General features: G+C 42.5%; 1 protein-coding gene across 24 annotated transcripts in view; it reads left to right on the forward strand.

Moving 5' to 3' along the window:
* Positions 1 to 18620, forward strand: part of MAP2 (microtubule associated protein 2) — a 180162-nt gene that overhangs the window by 132875 nt on the left and 28667 nt on the right. For 10 of the 24 annotated variants that reach the window (XM_084524714.1, XM_084524716.1, XM_084524736.1 and 7 more), the window contains 5 exons: positions 82 to 159; positions 9679 to 9936; positions 12055 to 15852; positions 16103 to 16309; positions 16702 to 16836. In XM_084524714.1, coding sequence (XP_084380840.1) covers positions 82 to 159; positions 9679 to 9936; positions 12055 to 15852; positions 16103 to 16309; positions 16702 to 16836 — 4476 coding nt within the window. The remainder of the gene's footprint in view (positions 1 to 81; positions 160 to 9678; positions 9937 to 12054; positions 15853 to 16102; positions 16310 to 16701; positions 16837 to 18620) is intronic. The other 14 variants (XM_084524722.1, XM_084524726.1, XM_084524729.1 and 11 more) reach the window with 5 other exon arrangements.

The raw sequence follows: 18620 nt of genomic DNA on the forward strand, positions 1-18620 counted from the left end.
TCAGCTGGGCAGCACAGGCTATCAAGCATTGATCTCCTGGGAATTAATTGCCGTATCTCGTTTTCATTGTTTGATTTGCAGCAGTCGAAGAGTCAGCCAACCTGCCTCCTTCCCCGCCTCCATCACCAGCTTCTGAGCAAACTGGAGCTCTGGAGGAAGGTAAGGGTCTCCCGGACCTTGCAGTATCCAGCTGTCAGCAGAGGGATGAGACATGAGTCTAAAGGAGGGGAAAATCAGAAAATGGTGATACTGCAGCTTCATGTGGAAAGATAAGGCATTCCCCCCAATAACTCCCCATCTGCAAACCAACTGCAATGCATGGGTGAGGTAGACACATGCACAGAGGTAACTGGCAGGCTAAGTACATCCATACTAAACAACAACAAAAATGGTGATGATAACTTCTTTATCTGTCACATGCAACATGAGCAAAGATGTCTGCTATCCCAATGTGCTCACCAAAACTGTGATTCAGTATAGGTAATTTTTGTTTTCTTAGGATTTGTTTGGCTTTTTTTTTTTTAAAGTCATTAATTTTGTATTTGGAATCTTAAATGCATGAAAGTGAGGAGATTCAGAGTTGGATCATTTCGTTGGTCTTCAGCCTGTAATTCATGTTTCAGTGCCTACATGTATTGGGGGTTCTGTATGCAGAGTGTGGGAGTCAAATTCTAGTCTCACAAAGCAAATCTGTACTCTGTTCTGCACAGTGAATATTCAGTTTCAGTAGCCCATGATCTCTGCTTTTTTCCTCCTGTTAAAATCCCCTTCAGCAAAGAACTTAAGCGTTTGCTTAATTTTAAGCAGTTGTCACAATGGTAAGGATATATGGCAGTGCTTTGTTCAGCAGCAAGAGTGCTGTGTCAAGGCCATCAGTGTAAGAGACAGCAATATATCAATACTGAGCCATGTCTTGTCAGTCTGAGGAAAGTATTTGGGTTCAGATTCTGCAGGGGGCTGTCAGCTGAACTCTGCCATGTGAACAGCATTTATGTGTGTCCATTTACTTCCTTCATTTTTTTTTCTTTTTTTTTTTTTCAATAAGAGCATGGAAATAATTTATCATCATCTGCTGACCAAACTTTGTTAGTGTTTTAACGCAGAGCTTCTATTAATTTTACTTCATGTGCTAACGTAGTCTGACTCTCAGTTATCAGGGCACTGCAATTCAGCATGTTCAATCCTTGGGTCAGTTTTGAGATAATGCAATTACAGGCTGTGCTAACAACAACATCATTTGGCAGTCCACTGTACTGGAAATACCCAGTGTACGTGGTCAGCAACCAGGATATCAAATTTGATTCATTGAGTGGTTGTTTTTTTTGTGTGTGTGTTTTGAATAAAATACTCTGACAATTCTTGACTTATCACCAAGAAGTAATGGCAATCAAAACTATGAACTGAAAAGGAAGCTAGTAGGGCATTAACAAATGCTTTTAGGATTGTTACCAAGGTTTTCACCGCTGTTTTCTGGTTTTGTAGAGTTCACTTGAGTAGTTCAGCATATGCTTTTTGATTTTTCCTATTACAATAAGGGGCTTGTTCTTCTGCTTCAGGCAAATGTCAAGGTTTTTCCATTACTCTTAGTTTAGGATCAGCTCTAAGTATTGGCAGTATTATTAGTATTTTAGGATTTTATAATGCAAACATATTGATTAATTGGCAGGAGGTTAAAAACTGTCCCCTAGCACGTCTTGCTGCTTAGTACTATGACAAGAAGGTGGCAAAAAGCTATGTAACTTGACTTTATTATCAACTAGCTACAGGGCTGCGGTGTTCCCAGTGTGTGTATGGCTCAGCACATCACTTAACATTGGTGTTTTTCTCCTTCCTTGCATTTAGAGTTAATATAATAGCACTTCAGTTGCTTTTGCCCAAAGTATCAGTGTTGTCAACTTTTAGTGTAGTTAGTAGGCCAGAAGAAACACAAGATCTTGTGTTCTGCTCCATGTTGGAAGATGTCATCCTTATTTTCTGTGGGTAAGTGGGGCTTTTGCTGACTTGAGGGAGCCAGTCCTGTCATTTTCATTCAGGCAGAGCTCCCATTCGGGAGAGTTTACCTCATCAGGTTTTGACCCAATTTGTACCGTACCTGCTTCAGCCTTCCGTTTCCTATACTGTCTGACTATCCATCCCCATGCACCTTTACGTTGTCTGTCTATCTTTCTGCTCAGTAGCTTACAATTTGTGAATTTAACTCAGTTCTAAAGTTGTTGAACAAGAAAAGGCGAGTATTTGGTGTGTGGATCTGTCTCAGCTTACTTCATCCCTCTTCTCTCAGAGAACATTTTCCTAACATGCTTGTCAGTGTGTGTTGCATTGCACTGAATCCAAAAGAGGCTTCCTTCAGTCATAGTCAGAAAGAAATCACTGCTGTAGACATGACAAAGGTGGATGTGGCCAGCCATGCAGCAAACACAAATTAAAAGGAAAAAAAAAGGTAGAAAAGGCAGAGAGGTTTGTGGGTCAAGTGTATTTCATGAGAGAAAGGAGTCAGTGGATGTAGGTTTCTTTCTCTCATTGGCTGCAGAAAATCATTCAGATGAGCCTGTTCCTTTTTACTGCTGCAGAAGGTAAGATAACTAATTTGCCCTATTGACATTATTTCATTTATTTCACCTACTGTAACATAATTTTGCTCAGGAAATGAAATTTTCCCTAGCGCTGTCTAATCCTTTTATCGGTTGTATCTGCTCATTCAGGGCCGATGCAGTGTTCTCTTGCAAACTTGGCATTTCTTTTGTGCTCTGCACCTTTTGACAATGGTTAGAAATGTCTTCATGTAAAAAATCTTCTAAATGTTACAAGATAGGAGGATGCCTTGAAGGACTGCCTTCCATTTTGAAAGAGGTGTTTCAGGGTAAGTTTTCTGTACCAAATAAGAGCACTGCAAATTGAAAGGAGCCAAGTGTCCTAAAAAAAAAAATCCATTTACAGTAAAAATTATTCCATGAAAGGCTTTTTGAAAAGACACCTGGAAGCTCAAGCTGAATTGGCCTTTGTGAGAAGTGATTTTAATCTTGGTCTTTAGAATACACTGGGAATTTTTCCCACACTTTGACATGGAAACTATTAGAAGAGACTACAACAGCAAAGGAATTTTCTTGTTGCAGAAATGAAAGCATGGACTTCTTTAAAGAATGAATTGTCATGTTAATGAAATTATCTGCAGTAAGTTTGCAAATATCTTTATTGAAAGTGCTAAATGATGTAGATGTGTGGTAGACACAGACATAATAGCTCCAGCTAGACTTTGCACTCCTAAGGATTTTGGCCCATCACATTTCTGTGCATTGAGCATCTTTACTGTTGTCAGTTGCTGTAATGTAAAGGAGCAGAGGCAGGGCTTGGTTGTTTTTGTGTGCTTTTTTCCCCCTCCACATCCCATGCAGAAGCAATTTCCAGCCCTGTTTGCATCAATATAGAGAAGTCCTGGACTTCCGTCTTCATTCTTGGTGCATTTTACTTCTGAAGAGTCCCTGGATAAATATGACCTACAGCTGGAAGGAGAGCCTCCCCTTTTCCAGTTGCACCTCCATCTCCATAATGCACCGCCTCCTCCTTCCCTCTTCTACTTCTTACCTCTTCAACCTCTCTTCTTTCCTCCACCATGTACCAGTTCCAGCAGAAGAGATGGCAAGTGCATCCCCCTGCTTTCTGCTCTTGCTCACAGTGATGCATAAACTAGCATGAGGGCACCCTGCACAGAAGTGGGAGTTGTAGTCTTGAATGTTCTCAGGTCTAGGAGGGAGCTGACTTATGGTCTGTCACACGCTGAGACACAGCTTCACCCTCTGGAACAAGCCTTTTGCAAACAGTCAGCCACCTCAAATCTGTCCCTGAATTTTATAGAAGCTTATATAGAGAAGAAATCTGCAGGTTTTGCATTGCAAGTGGATTAAATGTGAAGATGCTTCACTGCAACCATATTGCTCACTCATAAGTACTAGGAAAAAGGCAGGGAGCTCAGGTTCAGGCCTGTGTTTAGCATCTCCTATTTCAGTGCTCTGCAGAGCTGCCTGCTCAGCAGAGGCAGGTGATGGCTTATCTTTCCACACCTAGCTTTTAAACATGCATCAACCACCGAATCTGCGGTTTAGATTCCACTACAAGGGCAAAGCCTCTAAATTATCCGTAGTTGAAGGCGCTCTTTGTCCCCTAAAAGAAATTGTGAAAATAATTCTCTTAAGTTCTGTGGGCAGTATTTGCGTATGTGCACAGGTGTGCGTAGCATACATTCATTGCTGGCCCACCTCAGGGCTGTCACAGATTCTTAAATGTGGATAATCATCCTTTGGCAGCGTGATGAGACGTGTTGGAGCTTCTAATATTACATTTGATGAATATACATATATTTTTCTGCATTGGTTGAGCCTAACTGGGTTGAGGTTACAGCATCCTTTTCCAGGGCAGAAGAAGCAGATGTCATTACATTACAGGACACTTGCTGCCACATTGCTGCAGAAAGCAGAGGGTGCCTTTTTATTTAAGGACACAGGTGTTGTCTTGTTATGGTGTGCTCTAGAAAGAAACTTGAAACTTACCTTTATATGCCAGGAAGAAGCGCAGAGCTCCTATAGATGGAATTGGTTTGGTCACAATATGCAATCTGGTGATACAGATGGATAAAAATCACCTTCCAAGGCTTGGGTAATGGTAGTAACAGCAGCAGTCACGAGCTTGGTTCAGGGTCTCACAGAGATGTGGTTAATGTCGGTTATACTGTCTGTGTTAGAGCTTTGCTTTCTGACTCGGTGTTTTGGATCTGAGAGGAAGGTTTTGGAAGCTGTTTAAGTTGTAATTGCTTGGAGAAAGGCCAGGGACGCTGAGCATGGGCTCCTTGCAGCTAGTAGGAAATCCAGAGGGTTAGCAGCAGCAGCTGCTACAGGCACCGAGGAGTTACAGAGAAGGGACTTTAAATGTATTTTCTCTAGGATTAGAAGTTTTTAGTTTTTCATGGCTCAGTTAGTAGTCTGAGAGCTCCTTAGCTTGCACAAGCTCTCAGGTCTCCCCTTCAGGTGTGTATGGGTCAGATGGCAGGCCAGTCACTTTAATTGTGCTCTATTTTTTTCTTTGTCTTAGAAAAACCAACCCAAGCTCCCCCTCGCTGTAGCTGTCAGTAGCTGGTGTAGTCCTGAAATGATTAAGTGATTATTTGTGATGCTGCAGTGACGGGTGAATAAAGCTGTCATTCTGAAGTATTGGCAAACTCAGAGGTGGGAGCTAGTTCACCAACAGAAACATGACACAACAGCATTAAATGCAGGACTAACAGAGTGCTGTGAGCAGCTCTGCGTGGCCTTTTTCAGGAAAAAAGGTAGCTAGCAACTAGAGGAAGGGTTGTTTGTTTGTGTTTGTTTTTTTCTTTGTTTACATGATACTTAGTTGTAGAAAAAGGAAAGAAGTAAGTTTGAAATACATAAAAATGAGAAATAAGATTGTCACTGACAAAAAGCAAACCACTTTCAATTAAAGGACTTTTTTTTTCGTTTACATCTTCAAGTACCTCACCCGATGACTCCAAAGGATACAAGTGTGTCAGGATACTTCAGAAGTTTCTAAAACAGTCACTCCAGCTGTAAAACACATATGATTCTCAATGCAAGTTGTGGTTTGCGTACAATATATATTCCTCTAAATGCTGAGTGAATAGTCTTGAAATGCATTTATTGCAGTAGCTGGTTTCCAGTGTTCAGGAGGTGCCACAGACAGCCCCCGTGTTACAATGCACTGCCCATGCCTCCATCCGGCATCAGTTTGCAGCTTGCCTGGTTCCATCCACTCTGCAGTACGACGCAGTGGCTAGTGTCGCTAGTGCATGCGTCCATCCTGTCTTGTCTTGTCTCTGTCTGTCTGTCTGTCCTGCAGTTTTTGTCTGTGTGTGTCTATTTGTAGATGAAGGGGCGGAGGATAAGGTGGGACCGCTACGCCACTGCCCCGGCTGCGGGCCCACTGCCAGCAGGGAGTGGCGTAAACGCCTGGCCCCCTCCATCTCAGTGTCTGTGCCTGATGATGAGCCCTACAATTCGGATGAGGAGTACTATGAACACCCTTTGTTCAGCTCGGAGTGGACTGGCTCTAGTACACGTCCCAGTGCCACAGTGAAGAGCACAGAGGTCTTGTTGGGCCATGATGAAGGTGAACTGAGCATGGTCCCATGTTGTTCCTCTTCCCCTCTCCCCACCTGCCATCCATTCCATTATGTATGTGCCTGGGGTTGCAGCTTTCTGGGGAGGGAAGATGTGTGCTCTCCCCACACGGAAATGATGCCCCTCCAGAGTCCCTCCGTCTCAAAGCAGAGCTGCAGCATGAGCCCTGAATGCAGCTTTGGGGTCAATGGAAGCACGGTCCCTGCTCAAACAGGGCTCTCAGGCCTGGCTTAGAGCAGATGCAAGAGGAGCAGCTAGGTAGAAGCAGCATACGCTCATTTCTTCTGTGCCAGAGAACCACTGCCAGGATCAGTGTGCAGAATAGGCCAAAAGATTGTTACTGGAGGTAAGGCAGCTGAGTTGGTAACACAGTGGGAACACCTCATGTCTACACCAGAGTTAGTAGTGGGAGATCTTTAATTCTCCACTGGGCAAAGGAAAACAACATTTTCCCCAGTACACACTGGTGACTAAAAGCAGTGCTGGGTCATGTTTGATCTCTGGGTATTTTGTGGCTGCGCCCAGTAAAACTCTGTCAACTGACTGCAACCAAGGCAGACATTTTAAGAAGTTCACTGTGTTTCTGTACCCCCTCTGTCTATGGCCCGAGCACATCAGGAAGTATTATTTTAGCTGTGGGGGTTACATAAAAGTCAAATGTTTTTTGAGGGATCAAGGGAGAATCTATTTCAGTGACTAGCAGGAATTCTGGCTTCTTCTCCAAGCAAAATGAATCATGTTTCATCACACGGCATTTGATTAACTCAATCCTGGGACACAGGAGGTTAAGTTAAAAACAGTCCTGAATTCTGCAGGGATTTGTGCCTCGGGAAGGTAGAGGTATGTGACTCAAAGAGCTCAGTGGGGCATTTCGAGAAAACCAGGGTTGTCCAGAGTTAACAGGGTAACGTAGCCCAGCACTGCAGCAGCACCGGAATGAGATCAGTGCTAATAACTGCAGGTTGTTTGTGTCAGGATGGCTGCCTGAAGCTGGGGGAGGCAGAAAATGGCAGGAGAGGCCTTGCTATAGCTGGGTGCCTATATCGGTAATGAAAACTTTCCTGCACTGTTTAGCTCTGGAGCAGCATCCATTTCAGTCATATGCCTCCATGTCTAGTGAAATTGGAAAAAAAGGAAATAAACTGGTTTATCAGTGAAAAGGTAGGCATTATAAATCCCCCCTCACTTGCTGCCTGTGCGTAAGCAGTCTGTTTGGCACAAGAGAGTCTGCTGCCCAAAGGGAGTCTCTGTAGGATTCCTTCATTAAGGCACCAACAGCTTACTGCCATACCATGGAAGAACAGGATATGATTCAGTCGGTAGAAATGAGGTAAATATGTTTTCAGGAGAAAAATACTATTGGAATACTGAATACTAAATCTAAGTATTGACCTGCTCGGAGCAGGTGCAGGGGAACATAAGAAGGACGTCCAGCTCCGACCAGCAGCCTGCCCAGGCAGTTAGCTGACAGCAGCCAGCAGCATTTGCTTGGAGAAAACCACAGGGGCAGTGCAGTCATGTAACGATGCTTTCCCCAAGGATGCACTGAGATTCCAGTTTGCAGCTTGGAGATGATGTCTTTTTTCCAGTTTCTGAGCTCAGGCAAACTTTTAATATCCATAGCAGTGTTTATGCGTGTTCAGTTGTTTGCCTCAGTAGACGTGTGCTTATCCATTCTAGAAAACATTCTCATCTGCAGCTATTGCCAGGGCTTTTACGACAACTGCAATGAAGTCCACTTACTTCATGCAAGTTCTTTTTCAATGTTTCTTTTCTTTTTAGTGTCTATATTCTCAAAATGTTTATCTGATGAGCTGTAATAATGCTGAGAGAATCACAATGTTCTCTTTGCATTGGTATTCAGGATGGGATTAATCTCTCCTGATCCTAACCATTTCAGAGCTCTGTATCTCGTGTAATAACTTGCCAAAATGGGTATCTAACATAACTAAGATGATTTGCCCTCTGAAGGCTTTTTCTTCCCTAGAGGAAACCTAGACAGTTGTTTGCACTGGATGCCTAAACTTTAGACATTTCAAGCTAGGTATGCAGAGCTTTCAGCTAATAAAAAAAAAAAAAAAAAAAAAAAAAGGAAGAGAATTATTCCTGCTTTGGTGAGTAATTAGTTATCATCACGTGGCACTGAGTGAAGTAACTGCCATAAAAATGAGATAAAATGAGAGGCTTTATTTATTTATTTTTAACTGAAGGGAATGAATACAACTACATAAAATTGGAAAAAGAGAAGTAAAGCAAGTTACTTGAGCAGGGGCCTCTTGTAGCTGGATACCTGCTGTTGTGCTAGGCTGCTTTTACAGTCTGCCTTTGAGTAAATATCCCTGTGACACTCAGGCATTGGTTCAGTTCTGATTCTGAATCTTTTGGCTTTTATGCCTTTAAGATATTCGTTCTCAGTCCGATTCGACAAAATCCTTAAACATGGGACGTCCTTAAAAACCCAGAGAGGTCATCAGGTTGACTTCAGATTGGCTGGTGGTCAGCTGCTTAAAGATTTTGCTGAATCAAATGTTTCACACTTAATACTACTTTCCAGTCAGAGGGGACACCAACGGAGTAGGGTAATATTGGTCTGAATAGCAATGGCAAGACTTCAGTCCAGAAAGGAGACTTTCTGTCATGGCGAGAGTAGAATAAAGACCACTGTTGGCACTAGTGTACTGATCCTAACAGCCTGTGGGCCGAGTAATGTGTTTCAGAAATTCAGATGAACAAATAGTTATATTGCACTCACTGATTTCTCTAATTTAATTGGTGATGAGGAGCCTGGGGGCTAATGAGGGAGACAGAAAAGCAAACGAAGAGTCCTTGTGTTAAACCTGTGATTTGTGCATAGAGTTCAGGCCTCATGCAGCCTAAGGGAGCAATGGTTTATAAACCCATTCAGTGTAAGTATCTTGGCTGAATTCTTGTGAAACCGTTAGTTACCAGCTATGTGCAGGGCTTATTAAGGCTGTTCAAGTGGCTGGATATTTTGCCAAATCCAGGACAGACTTGCTGGCATTTAGCAGTCATTATCACCAAGGTCAATGGAAAGAAATTAATGACTCATACCTTCCCCCACCTCAGCTGAATGTCTTGTACTGGATTAAACAGCACATCCATCAAAAAAAAAAATCAGCATACTTTCTGTGCGCATTGATGCATCGGTGTTGTCAGAGCCATCCATCATTCAATATCATCTCCATTTGCAATGAATATTTGACTCACAGCCATTTTTGGAAGAGGTATATCTATAAAACACTTTCAGCTCTCATCTTAGAGCATAAATATGCTTTGCTGGGGACAGGGCTTTTTTGTGTTTTTTGTTTTGTTTTGTTTTGTTTTGTTTTGTTTTTCCCTTGGGAAAATTCAGTTCCATTGTGATTAAAATGGGCTGGATTCTAGCGAACCTTTGACACACGAATCTAAGTTGTTCAGAGCTGAAAGTGTTATGTAAAACCAGTCCTTTGAGCTTTGTGCTTGGTGTTTACTGTTGGTGTTGATGTCGCCTCCTTTTTCCATCCCCAAGAAGAAGAACCTGTAGAGAGTCCGATGGCTGTGGAAGTGAAACCTGCTGCTCTTCCTGGGAAGCAAGTGGGGAAAGAGCACGGGCCTGCTGAGCCTTCAGACCAGGCCAAGGGCCTCGGTGGGGGGCAGTCGGAATCTGGTTTGGAGGCCAAAGTGTGTCACGAAGACAAAGTGCCGAGTGTGGCATCCAGCAGGGCGAGCGTAACAGTTGTGGCGGAAACGCCTCTGAGAGACACATCCCCTTCCTTGGCCGAGGAAGGTGTGTCCTCCCTAGGATTGCATGCGTTTGCTGCCAGTGAATCCTCCAGCTTCTCCAGTGCTTTCCGAGGCTGCTTCATTTCCTGTTCTTCCCATTTATCAGTATGACTGCTCTTGTTATTATGCCTGAAGAGTGTGTAGCAGATACTATGATTGCATAGGTGCTGTATGACAACATGGTTTCCCACCACTGCAGCTGATTCCTAATTTTTTTTTTTTTTTTTTTTTTTACTTTGCCATGATACAAATGCTTTGCAGCTAAGCTGATTCCTCTGCGCAAGCCTTTTTCCCCCCATCTCAGATGTGTTTGCCAGTCACATTGCTAATCTGTGTATATTTTTTTTTCTTTTTGGTGCAGAGATTCATCTGCTTTTCTTTCAAAAAGTAGATTTATTGACTTTGACTATGACATAAAGAGGCTTAAACTGTAGAAATGTTTTCATTTGCAGCGTGCAGTATTTTTGTGTGTGTGTGCTTCAGCATTCTGGTTTAGCTTCCCTAAAGCTATTGCTTCTTATGTCATATCCTTGCCATTCATTGCAGTCCACCCCTTCTCTCCTTGATCATTGCCAGAACTCTGATTTTTTTGTGTGCCTTGCTTTATTACAAATGTTTAGCTTGGCTGGAGTGCCCTGCTGAGACAAAAACCCATCACTTCCACGGAGATATTTGCCTTTTGTATGAAGTACAGGATTGGGTGCGTGAAGTTCTGATCTGGTTTCTAGGGCAAAACGTTTACTCCAAGCAATTGTTTTTCAGTCCATGAGAACGAGGCTTCAAGATAGGCCTTGCAAGGGTTTATCTCTTTAGTCAGTGCAACAGGGTGTAAAGACGCATTGTATGGAGTAGTGCAGTACCTGACTGAGAAGTGCCGTGTTTGGGAGGCTGGTTTTTGGGCTGGCCCAGATAAAGAAGATCAAATTCCCTTGGCAATCAGAATTTATTTTTTTTGCCATTGGTCTCGTTCATTGGCGCTACATTAGGAGGCATGATAGAATACATAAGAAAAATCAGCATGTAGCTCATTGATTTCTGTGAAACAAGGATAAAATCAGCTCAGTGGCCTTGTTTCTATTCATCATAGGGTTTGCAAGTCAACAAATTTGAAAGCGTAAAAGATGATAATTACTATAGTTGTAGAATTCTCTTGTACCCGCAGAGTGTAGAACAGCAGTAGCTTTTTAACTAAAGGTTAACATATGCAAATATTTAAAGAATGACCAATATTTTGATATTATTTATTTTTAAAACTTCATATCATATGAGTCAGAAGATGGCTCCATGGTCTTTAAATCAGGTATTCAGATTTGGCCTAATACTTACTGTGACAAGTTTTAGGGGGAAAAAATCTTTTTTTCTTTTTTTCTTTTTTTCTTTTTTTTTTTTTTTACAGATTACTGCAGAAAGTTCTACCACATTCTGTAGTACCTCTTTGTGTTTTTTGTATATGATGATAAGAATGATTGTTTTCCATAGGGTATTAAAAAAGAACATGCTATTAATGATTAACAAAGCATGGATAGGTATTACCTTAACTAGGTATCACTCCATACAAATATAGTGGCAGGTTGTAAGTATGGCATTTTAAGTTTTAAATTAACTTAACTGGGGTCTGTGCTACAGTCAGTGAAACATGCCCAGTGTTCTTTGAGTACAGTTGAAGATGGCTGCCCGTTTTGAAGATGAGGCCTGTGAGATCTGTGACCATTAATGGCTCTGCTGGTGATTTATACATGCCAGGTTCATTACAGACCTTACTAAAGCAAATCTAGCATAAGCTTCATAGCCCAGTGGAACATACCAATGAAGTGAGGATTATTTCTGGTTTTATTTTTGTATACAAACCATGAAGATGAAGTCACATGAAATCATCTCATTTCAGTGGTCACATATGTAGATGTGTACAACTTACATTTTCACTGTAGGGCATCATATATTGAAAGGAAACTAGGATTTAATGCTTTAGAGCAGATTTCTATGTGGAAAGCCTTGCTGCATGCTTGCATCTTCCTCCCTCTCCTTTCCATCATTCATACCAAGACGTTGTGTACGCCACATGACTGCCTGCCTGTAAGTGCTTTAAATAATTGTGTTATAAAACCCAAACAAACTACTTCAGATTTACTTGCAGCCACGAAGATGGAATTCCGTGTCCAGGAGGGCACATGCCCTTTCACAACAGAACCATTAGACACAAAGCGCCAGGAATCTGGAAAAGACAGTAAGACTGAGCAACCTAAACACGATGCCTTAGTTCCACAGCCAGCAAAAACAGAGGATAAAAAGGATTCACAGAGCAAAGACAAAGAAAAAATGCCTTCACATCCAACAGAACAGATCTCGGAAACTGATTCACAGAAGAAAGGGGAAGTCAGTTTTGCAGAACCTGCCTCCAAGCTTCCTGGTTTTCAAGAACAAAAGGATTTGCCATCTGAACTGCCTAAAGGGAGCAAAACAGAAGAAAGGACTGCAGATGTGCCCTCATCATCCAACCAAATTATGTCTATGACATTTAAAGATGACCTTAAAGATGTCCAAGATCTTGCCATCAGCCATGAGGGAAGTTCTCTGATGCTGTCAGAACCCAAGGCAGAGGCAGCCAAAAGTGAACTACCTTCAGGCCCATCTCCTGCTGTCCCCCAGGAGCTTTCCCTCAAAGACAGTTCCAAAACAAAACAGGAACCCACTGACCACCTGTTTGCCAAAGATCTCGCTAAAGATGAACAGATCCACAGAGATATGACCCTAGCTCTGCATGAAGAAGTAGCTGTAGATGGCCTGAAAACACCAAGCGCCCAGAAAATCCCTGCATGGGGGGAGGAAAAGGACATGACTAGGGAGGAGAGTGATGAGGAAGAAAGGTATGACTTCTATGATAAAGGGGAGGCTCGAATATTAGATGATGGTAAATTTGCCACAAAACCTGAAGTTAAGGCCCTTTCCCAAGACAAAGCAGACTTTCAAAAGGATGCTGAAGCTAAAATGTCATCTGATCTTTTCAAAGCAGAAAAAGAAATGGACCAAAGTGGGCTTCCAGCAACAGTAGACCTGAAAAAAGACGTGCAGCCAAGCACAGAGGTATCCCCAGGCAAGTTAAGCCCTGAACTGACCCTTGAGAAAACAACAGAGCACCCTGATACCACACAGTTATCCCGAACAACAGAGAAGACCCCTGAGGCACAAAGTTTAACCACAGATAAGACTCCTTCTCTAGAACCTTCTCAAGAGAAAGATGTTAAAAAGGATACCAAGGATGATAAGACAAGTGTTTCGGCTACTCCTGAAATGAAAGCAGAAGTGGATCGATCAGGAATGTCGAAGTATTTTGAAACCTCTGCACTAAAAGAGGAAGCCTTTAAAGCAGACGCTCTGAAACAAGGTAGTGATTACTATGAGCTAAGTGACACTAAAGAGAGTGCTTATGAGCCTTATCAGACAGGTCGCCTAATACCTGAAGACAAAGAGGAAGAGGAGGAAGAATTGCAGTCAGAATTGGGCCGACAGCAGGGCATGCCTGCTCATGAAATAGGGTACAGTTCTCTGGCTCAGAGCTATACGCCAGACAAATCTGAAGAACCAAGTTCCCCGACAGAACGAATGTTCACTATTGACCCCAAAGTCTATGGGGACAAACGAGAGCTCCACAGTAAAAATAAAGATGACCTAACTCTGAGCAGGAGCCTGGGACTTGGGGGGAGATCTGCAATTGAACAGAGAAGCATGTCTATTAACCTGCCCATGTCCTGCCTGGATTCTATAGCTCTAGGATTTAGCTTTGGCCGCGCACATGATCTTTCTCCCCTGGCTTCAGATATTCTAACTAACACTAGCGGCAGTATGGACGAAGGTGACGACTACTTGCCAGCAACCACACCAGCATTAGAGAAGGCCCCTTGCTTCCCCATTGATAGTAGAGAGGAAGATGAGCACATTGAAGAAGAAAAAGCAATGGCAGAAGAAAAAGTCCAGCCTGAGACTTCAGTTGAATCGCCTTTCCCAGCCAAAGATTATTACAAAAACGGGGCTGTCTTGGCTCCCGACCTGCCCGAAATGTTAGACCTAGCAGGGACAAGATCCAGATTAGCATCTGTGAGTGCAGATGCTGAGTTGGCGCAAAAGAAGTTGGTTCCTTCTGACACTGTTTTGGAAGACAGCAGCGCAGCCCTGCCACCTGTGACAGATGAAAACCACGTAACTCTAAAAGCTGAAAGCCAGCTCGAAGACTTGGGCTACTGTGTTTTCAATAAGTACACAGTCCCACTCCCTTCTCCAGTTCAGGACAGTGAGAATTTAACAAGCGAAACCTGTCCCTTTTACGAAGGCACGGATGAAAAATTGAGACGCAGCCTAGCTCCTGACCTGTCCTTAATAGAAGTGAAGCTGGCAGCAGCTGAAAAATCGAAAGAAGAATTCCTCAGTGAAAAAGATTTAGCTCAACATGCTGCCGGTGAGTCCATTCTGGGGAGGGACTTTGAGCAGGAGAAGAAAGAGAAGCTGGATACTGTGCTAGAAAAAAGTGAAGATCAAGTTGACTCTAAAGAGGTCTGTCCCATTAAAGGTGCAGAGTCAGAGAGGACAAGACCTGAGGCAATCTTAGAAATGAAAGAAGAAAGTGTGGCTGACAAAGTTCACGTGCCTGCTGATACAACATATGACAGAATGTTGTCTGCAGAGGCAACAGCAGAAAAAGATGCTGTTTCTTTCCTGATGGAGGAGAAGACTCTTAGTGTTGTTCCTGAAATGGCTGAGATAGAAGCTCCAGTAAAACCAGATTACAATGCTATAAAGCATGATTTGGAAGTGGCCGCAAGGAGAGCTGACCAAGAATATCAAAGTCAGTTAGAAAGTAAGATCAGTGAAGGCTCTCTGCCTTCAGGGAAGGACAAAGCCCCTGTTAAAAGAGCAGGGCCTGAACCCAAAGAGACTCAACAGAAAGACCAGACCACCTTGTCCAGAGAAGCAAAGGATGCTGATGTACTTTCCAAGACCGAGCCTAGTTACGTGAAGGACAGCACCAAACTGTCTGAAACAGAAATTAAGGAAAAAGTAGCTAAGCCCGATCTTGTACATCAAGAGGCAGTTGATAAAGAGGAATCTTATGAATCTAGTGGAGAGCATGATCAAGCCCAGGAAGGTTTGAATGGAGAACCCTTGAAACAAGAGGATATCAAAGGAGAATCTCCAAAACCTACTGTGTGTGGGGAAGAGGTGCCTGCACAGTTGCCAGCAAAGGAGCCTTCTATGGAGCTCCTCCTTCCAAAAACCGAGCCTCCCCAAGAAGAGCCTGCTGAGATTCAGATGGAGAGCATACCACAGCCTACAGAGGAAACTGAAAAGATTCCTGATACAGCTGTGAAACCTACAGAAATCCAAACAGTGCTGCCATCCGAAGTGACAGCTGGGGCCGCAAGAAGGGAAGAGCGTGAGGAAGAAGAGGTAGAAGGGGGACAAGAAGAAAAAGAAGAGGATAAACAACATCTTACACCAGAAATGCCCCAAGAAATGGACCTTGGGAAACCTAGCAGTGAAGAAATGCTAGCCAAGGTTTGCCCAGAAGCACTACCTGAACTGAAAGGCATTATTGAATCCGTGGTGACAGTAGAGGATGACTTTATCACAGTGGTGCAGACAACAGTTGATGAGGGCGAATCTGCGTCTCACAGTGTACGCTTCGCTGCTACGCAGCAGGAAGACATCGAAACTGTGGACTCCCAGGCTGAAGAGGAGCTGGAGGTTGAGGAAGTGGCTGACATTCACGCGGAGCCCAAGGAGGGCTCCCCAGAAGCTCCTGCTTCACCCGAGAGAGAAGAAATCTTGCTCACCGACTACAAAACAGAGACGTGTGATGATTACAAAGATGAAACAACAATCGACGACTCCATCATGGACACAGACAGTCTCTGGGCAGATACTCAAGGTGTGCATTATCCTTTTTGTTTTGTGTGTTAAATATTTTTGCTTCCAAATCATAATGATCAAAAAGCAAAGTTACTATAATTGTAACAGTAATCTCAGCATGTTTCAAAAAAATATGAAATAGCCTGCTTTTTTTTTCTTTTATTAATCCGTCTGCTCGGTCTTCAACTATTTTTACGCTGCATCAGCTGCAGTATTGTTAACATTTGTTGCTAATCTTTTGTTTATTACGATTTGCTCTGATCCTACAGATGATGATAGGAGCATCATGACTGAACAGTTAGAGACTGTTCCTAAAGAGGAGAAGGCAGACAGAGAATTGCGAAGACCATCTCTTGATAAGCATAAAAAAGAAAAACCTTTTAAAACTGGGCGAGGCAGGATTTCTACTCCTGAAAGGAAAATAGCTAAAAAGGAACCTAGCACACTCTCCAGAGATGAAGTGAGAAGGAAAAAAGGTTCATTTAACACTCCCTATTACAATATATTTATATATTTTTGTACTATCGTGCAGTACTGTCAGGTTACTCTGTTGTGGATGCACCTTAACAGTATTAAGTGCGGTGCTTTTTAATGAGACATTGTACAATTCTGTGAGAATCCACGTGCAAGGCTCACTGCTCCACCAGTCCCGTTTTACTCTACGCACCCCTACAGGTCACTGGGTAGCACACCTGAGGTTAATGCACAAGTGCTCCCTCTCTCCTGACCGAGGAATTGTCCGCCCCAGTAGAAGCAATGCTTTGGGTCGCAGTTGTGGAGCAGTGGGCCTGCCACTTGATGTATTGTCGTATGAAACTTTGCTGTTTTTTTCTCCTGATTGTGTGTTTTTGTGTTTTCTTGTCCATAGCAGTGTATAAGAAAGCTGAACTTGCTAAAAAAACTGAAGTTCAGGCCCACTCTCCCTCCAGGAAAATCATTTTAAAACCTGCTATCAAATATACTAGACCAACTCATCTCTCCTGTGTTAAACGGAAGCAGACAGGTGACTGCATTCTGTTCAGTTATGCAATGTGGCTGGCAAACATAGACATTTTATTTTTTTTTTTAAATCTCATGGCTATGGCAGCTTCTCTATTTTTTATTTTTACTTTTTAATTTTTCCTCCAAGAGTATCTTCACAAATAGTGTTGCTTTTTTAGTGTTTTTTATCATTTTTCTTTTCTTCTTTCTTTCCCGGCATTTATTTGTTTATTTAATGGAGGCCATGATCATGTATGCTTGTCATTGCTTGGACCTCCAAGTGCTGTGGTTGTATCTTGGCATTGTGCTTATAGTGTGTTGTTGTAGGAATCTCTGCTCATCATTTTGTTCTTTTTCTAATTATTTTTATTATGCTTTTTTTTTTTTTTTCTGGTGGGAAAATGTTGACAGCTTAAACCATGGTATGCATTTCCATTATTTTGCTTTTTACTCTCATGCATAATAAGAAGCGTTTCGGACTTACATTTTGTTGATTGATGTTATCCACGTTCACGTGTCACAGTCTGTTACTGATGTTTATGATGTACAGTCAAAATCCACAGGGGGAGTCCAGCCACATGCAGCATGGAGCTGAGAGAAGAAATCTGGGCTCACACTACGAATGGATTCCAAACAAAAAGCAATAATAATATTTGGTAGAGGAAGGTTAAAGGAATTAAAATTTAAAAGAGATTAAAACAACAGTTCCTGCTATCTTTTTTACTGTTTGTTGGAGCACAGCAAAAAAAAAACAAAAAAAGGGGGGGGGGGTTGATGAGCAGTGGTAATGGGGAGTTGATTCTTCATGTCACAAAAGTGTCGGTTTTGCAGCTTTCTAACTCTGACTGCACTTCTACAGCTATGCGGTCAGCGTTGTCTTGCCCTCTGATACTCTTACCTCCTCAGAACTCTTCTGGCCCAGCAGCATCTCAGAGACCTGAGGCATACTGATAGACTTGCATAAGGAAATCTGTTCAGTGCCTGAAATGTGTGCTGCCTGGCAACAGTCAGAGCTTTTTTTCCTCTCCTTCTTGATATGTAGTGATGCAGATGTATTAGTGGAAGTGAAAAATGTAATACAAGAACAACCTCCCAGTGCATTTTAAATACTGAGACAGAGAGCAACCAAAAAGAGGGACTCTGATCTTAAAATTTGCAGGAAGGTTGGTTTGGGCTCTAAAGCAAAATAGCTTGAACCATACCACAAAGTGAATAAAAATATATCTAAAATGTTTCACCATACTCAGTGTTGCTGGAAAACTCAGTTCTCCCTTATTTTCTTCTATGTATCTGGAACTTACAGGGATGTTATTTCCCTCCCTTTTTATTTTTTTATGTAATACAATTTATACAGCACCATTTCTTGAAGCCAGCTGTCAGTATGTCCTATTTGGAATGGCCCTGTTAACTGCTGTGATGTGTGAGCCCCACCAAAACTACCACCACAGTGTAGTCTACAGCTTTGAGTATATTCCAGGTGTTTAAGATCTCCATGTTGCATTTTCTGCATCTTTAAAATGAAGTATGTCCAGTCATAAGATGGAATAGTCTACAACAAGAAGTTAGTATTCGCTCATATTTTCTATGTAGTTGTGCAGGAAATGAAATCATTCATCTATTGCCCTCAATAGCAGGGGAAAAAAAACCTTCCCATGTCACTGTGAGGTAAGCACTGGCAAATACTGGTAAGATACGCTGCCATATCCTCAAGGGAGGGACTGCTGTCAGAGATTCATCCTTGCCGTTTGGAAAAGAAACTGCATGGCCAACTCCAAGGAAAGAGTAGTGAAATCTTTGCCTTGCCTG

This window comes from Aythya ferina (assembly GCF_964211825.1).
Source record: "Aythya ferina genome assembly, chromosome: 6".
Taxonomy (NCBI): Eukaryota; Metazoa; Chordata; class Aves; order Anseriformes; family Anatidae; genus Aythya; species Aythya ferina.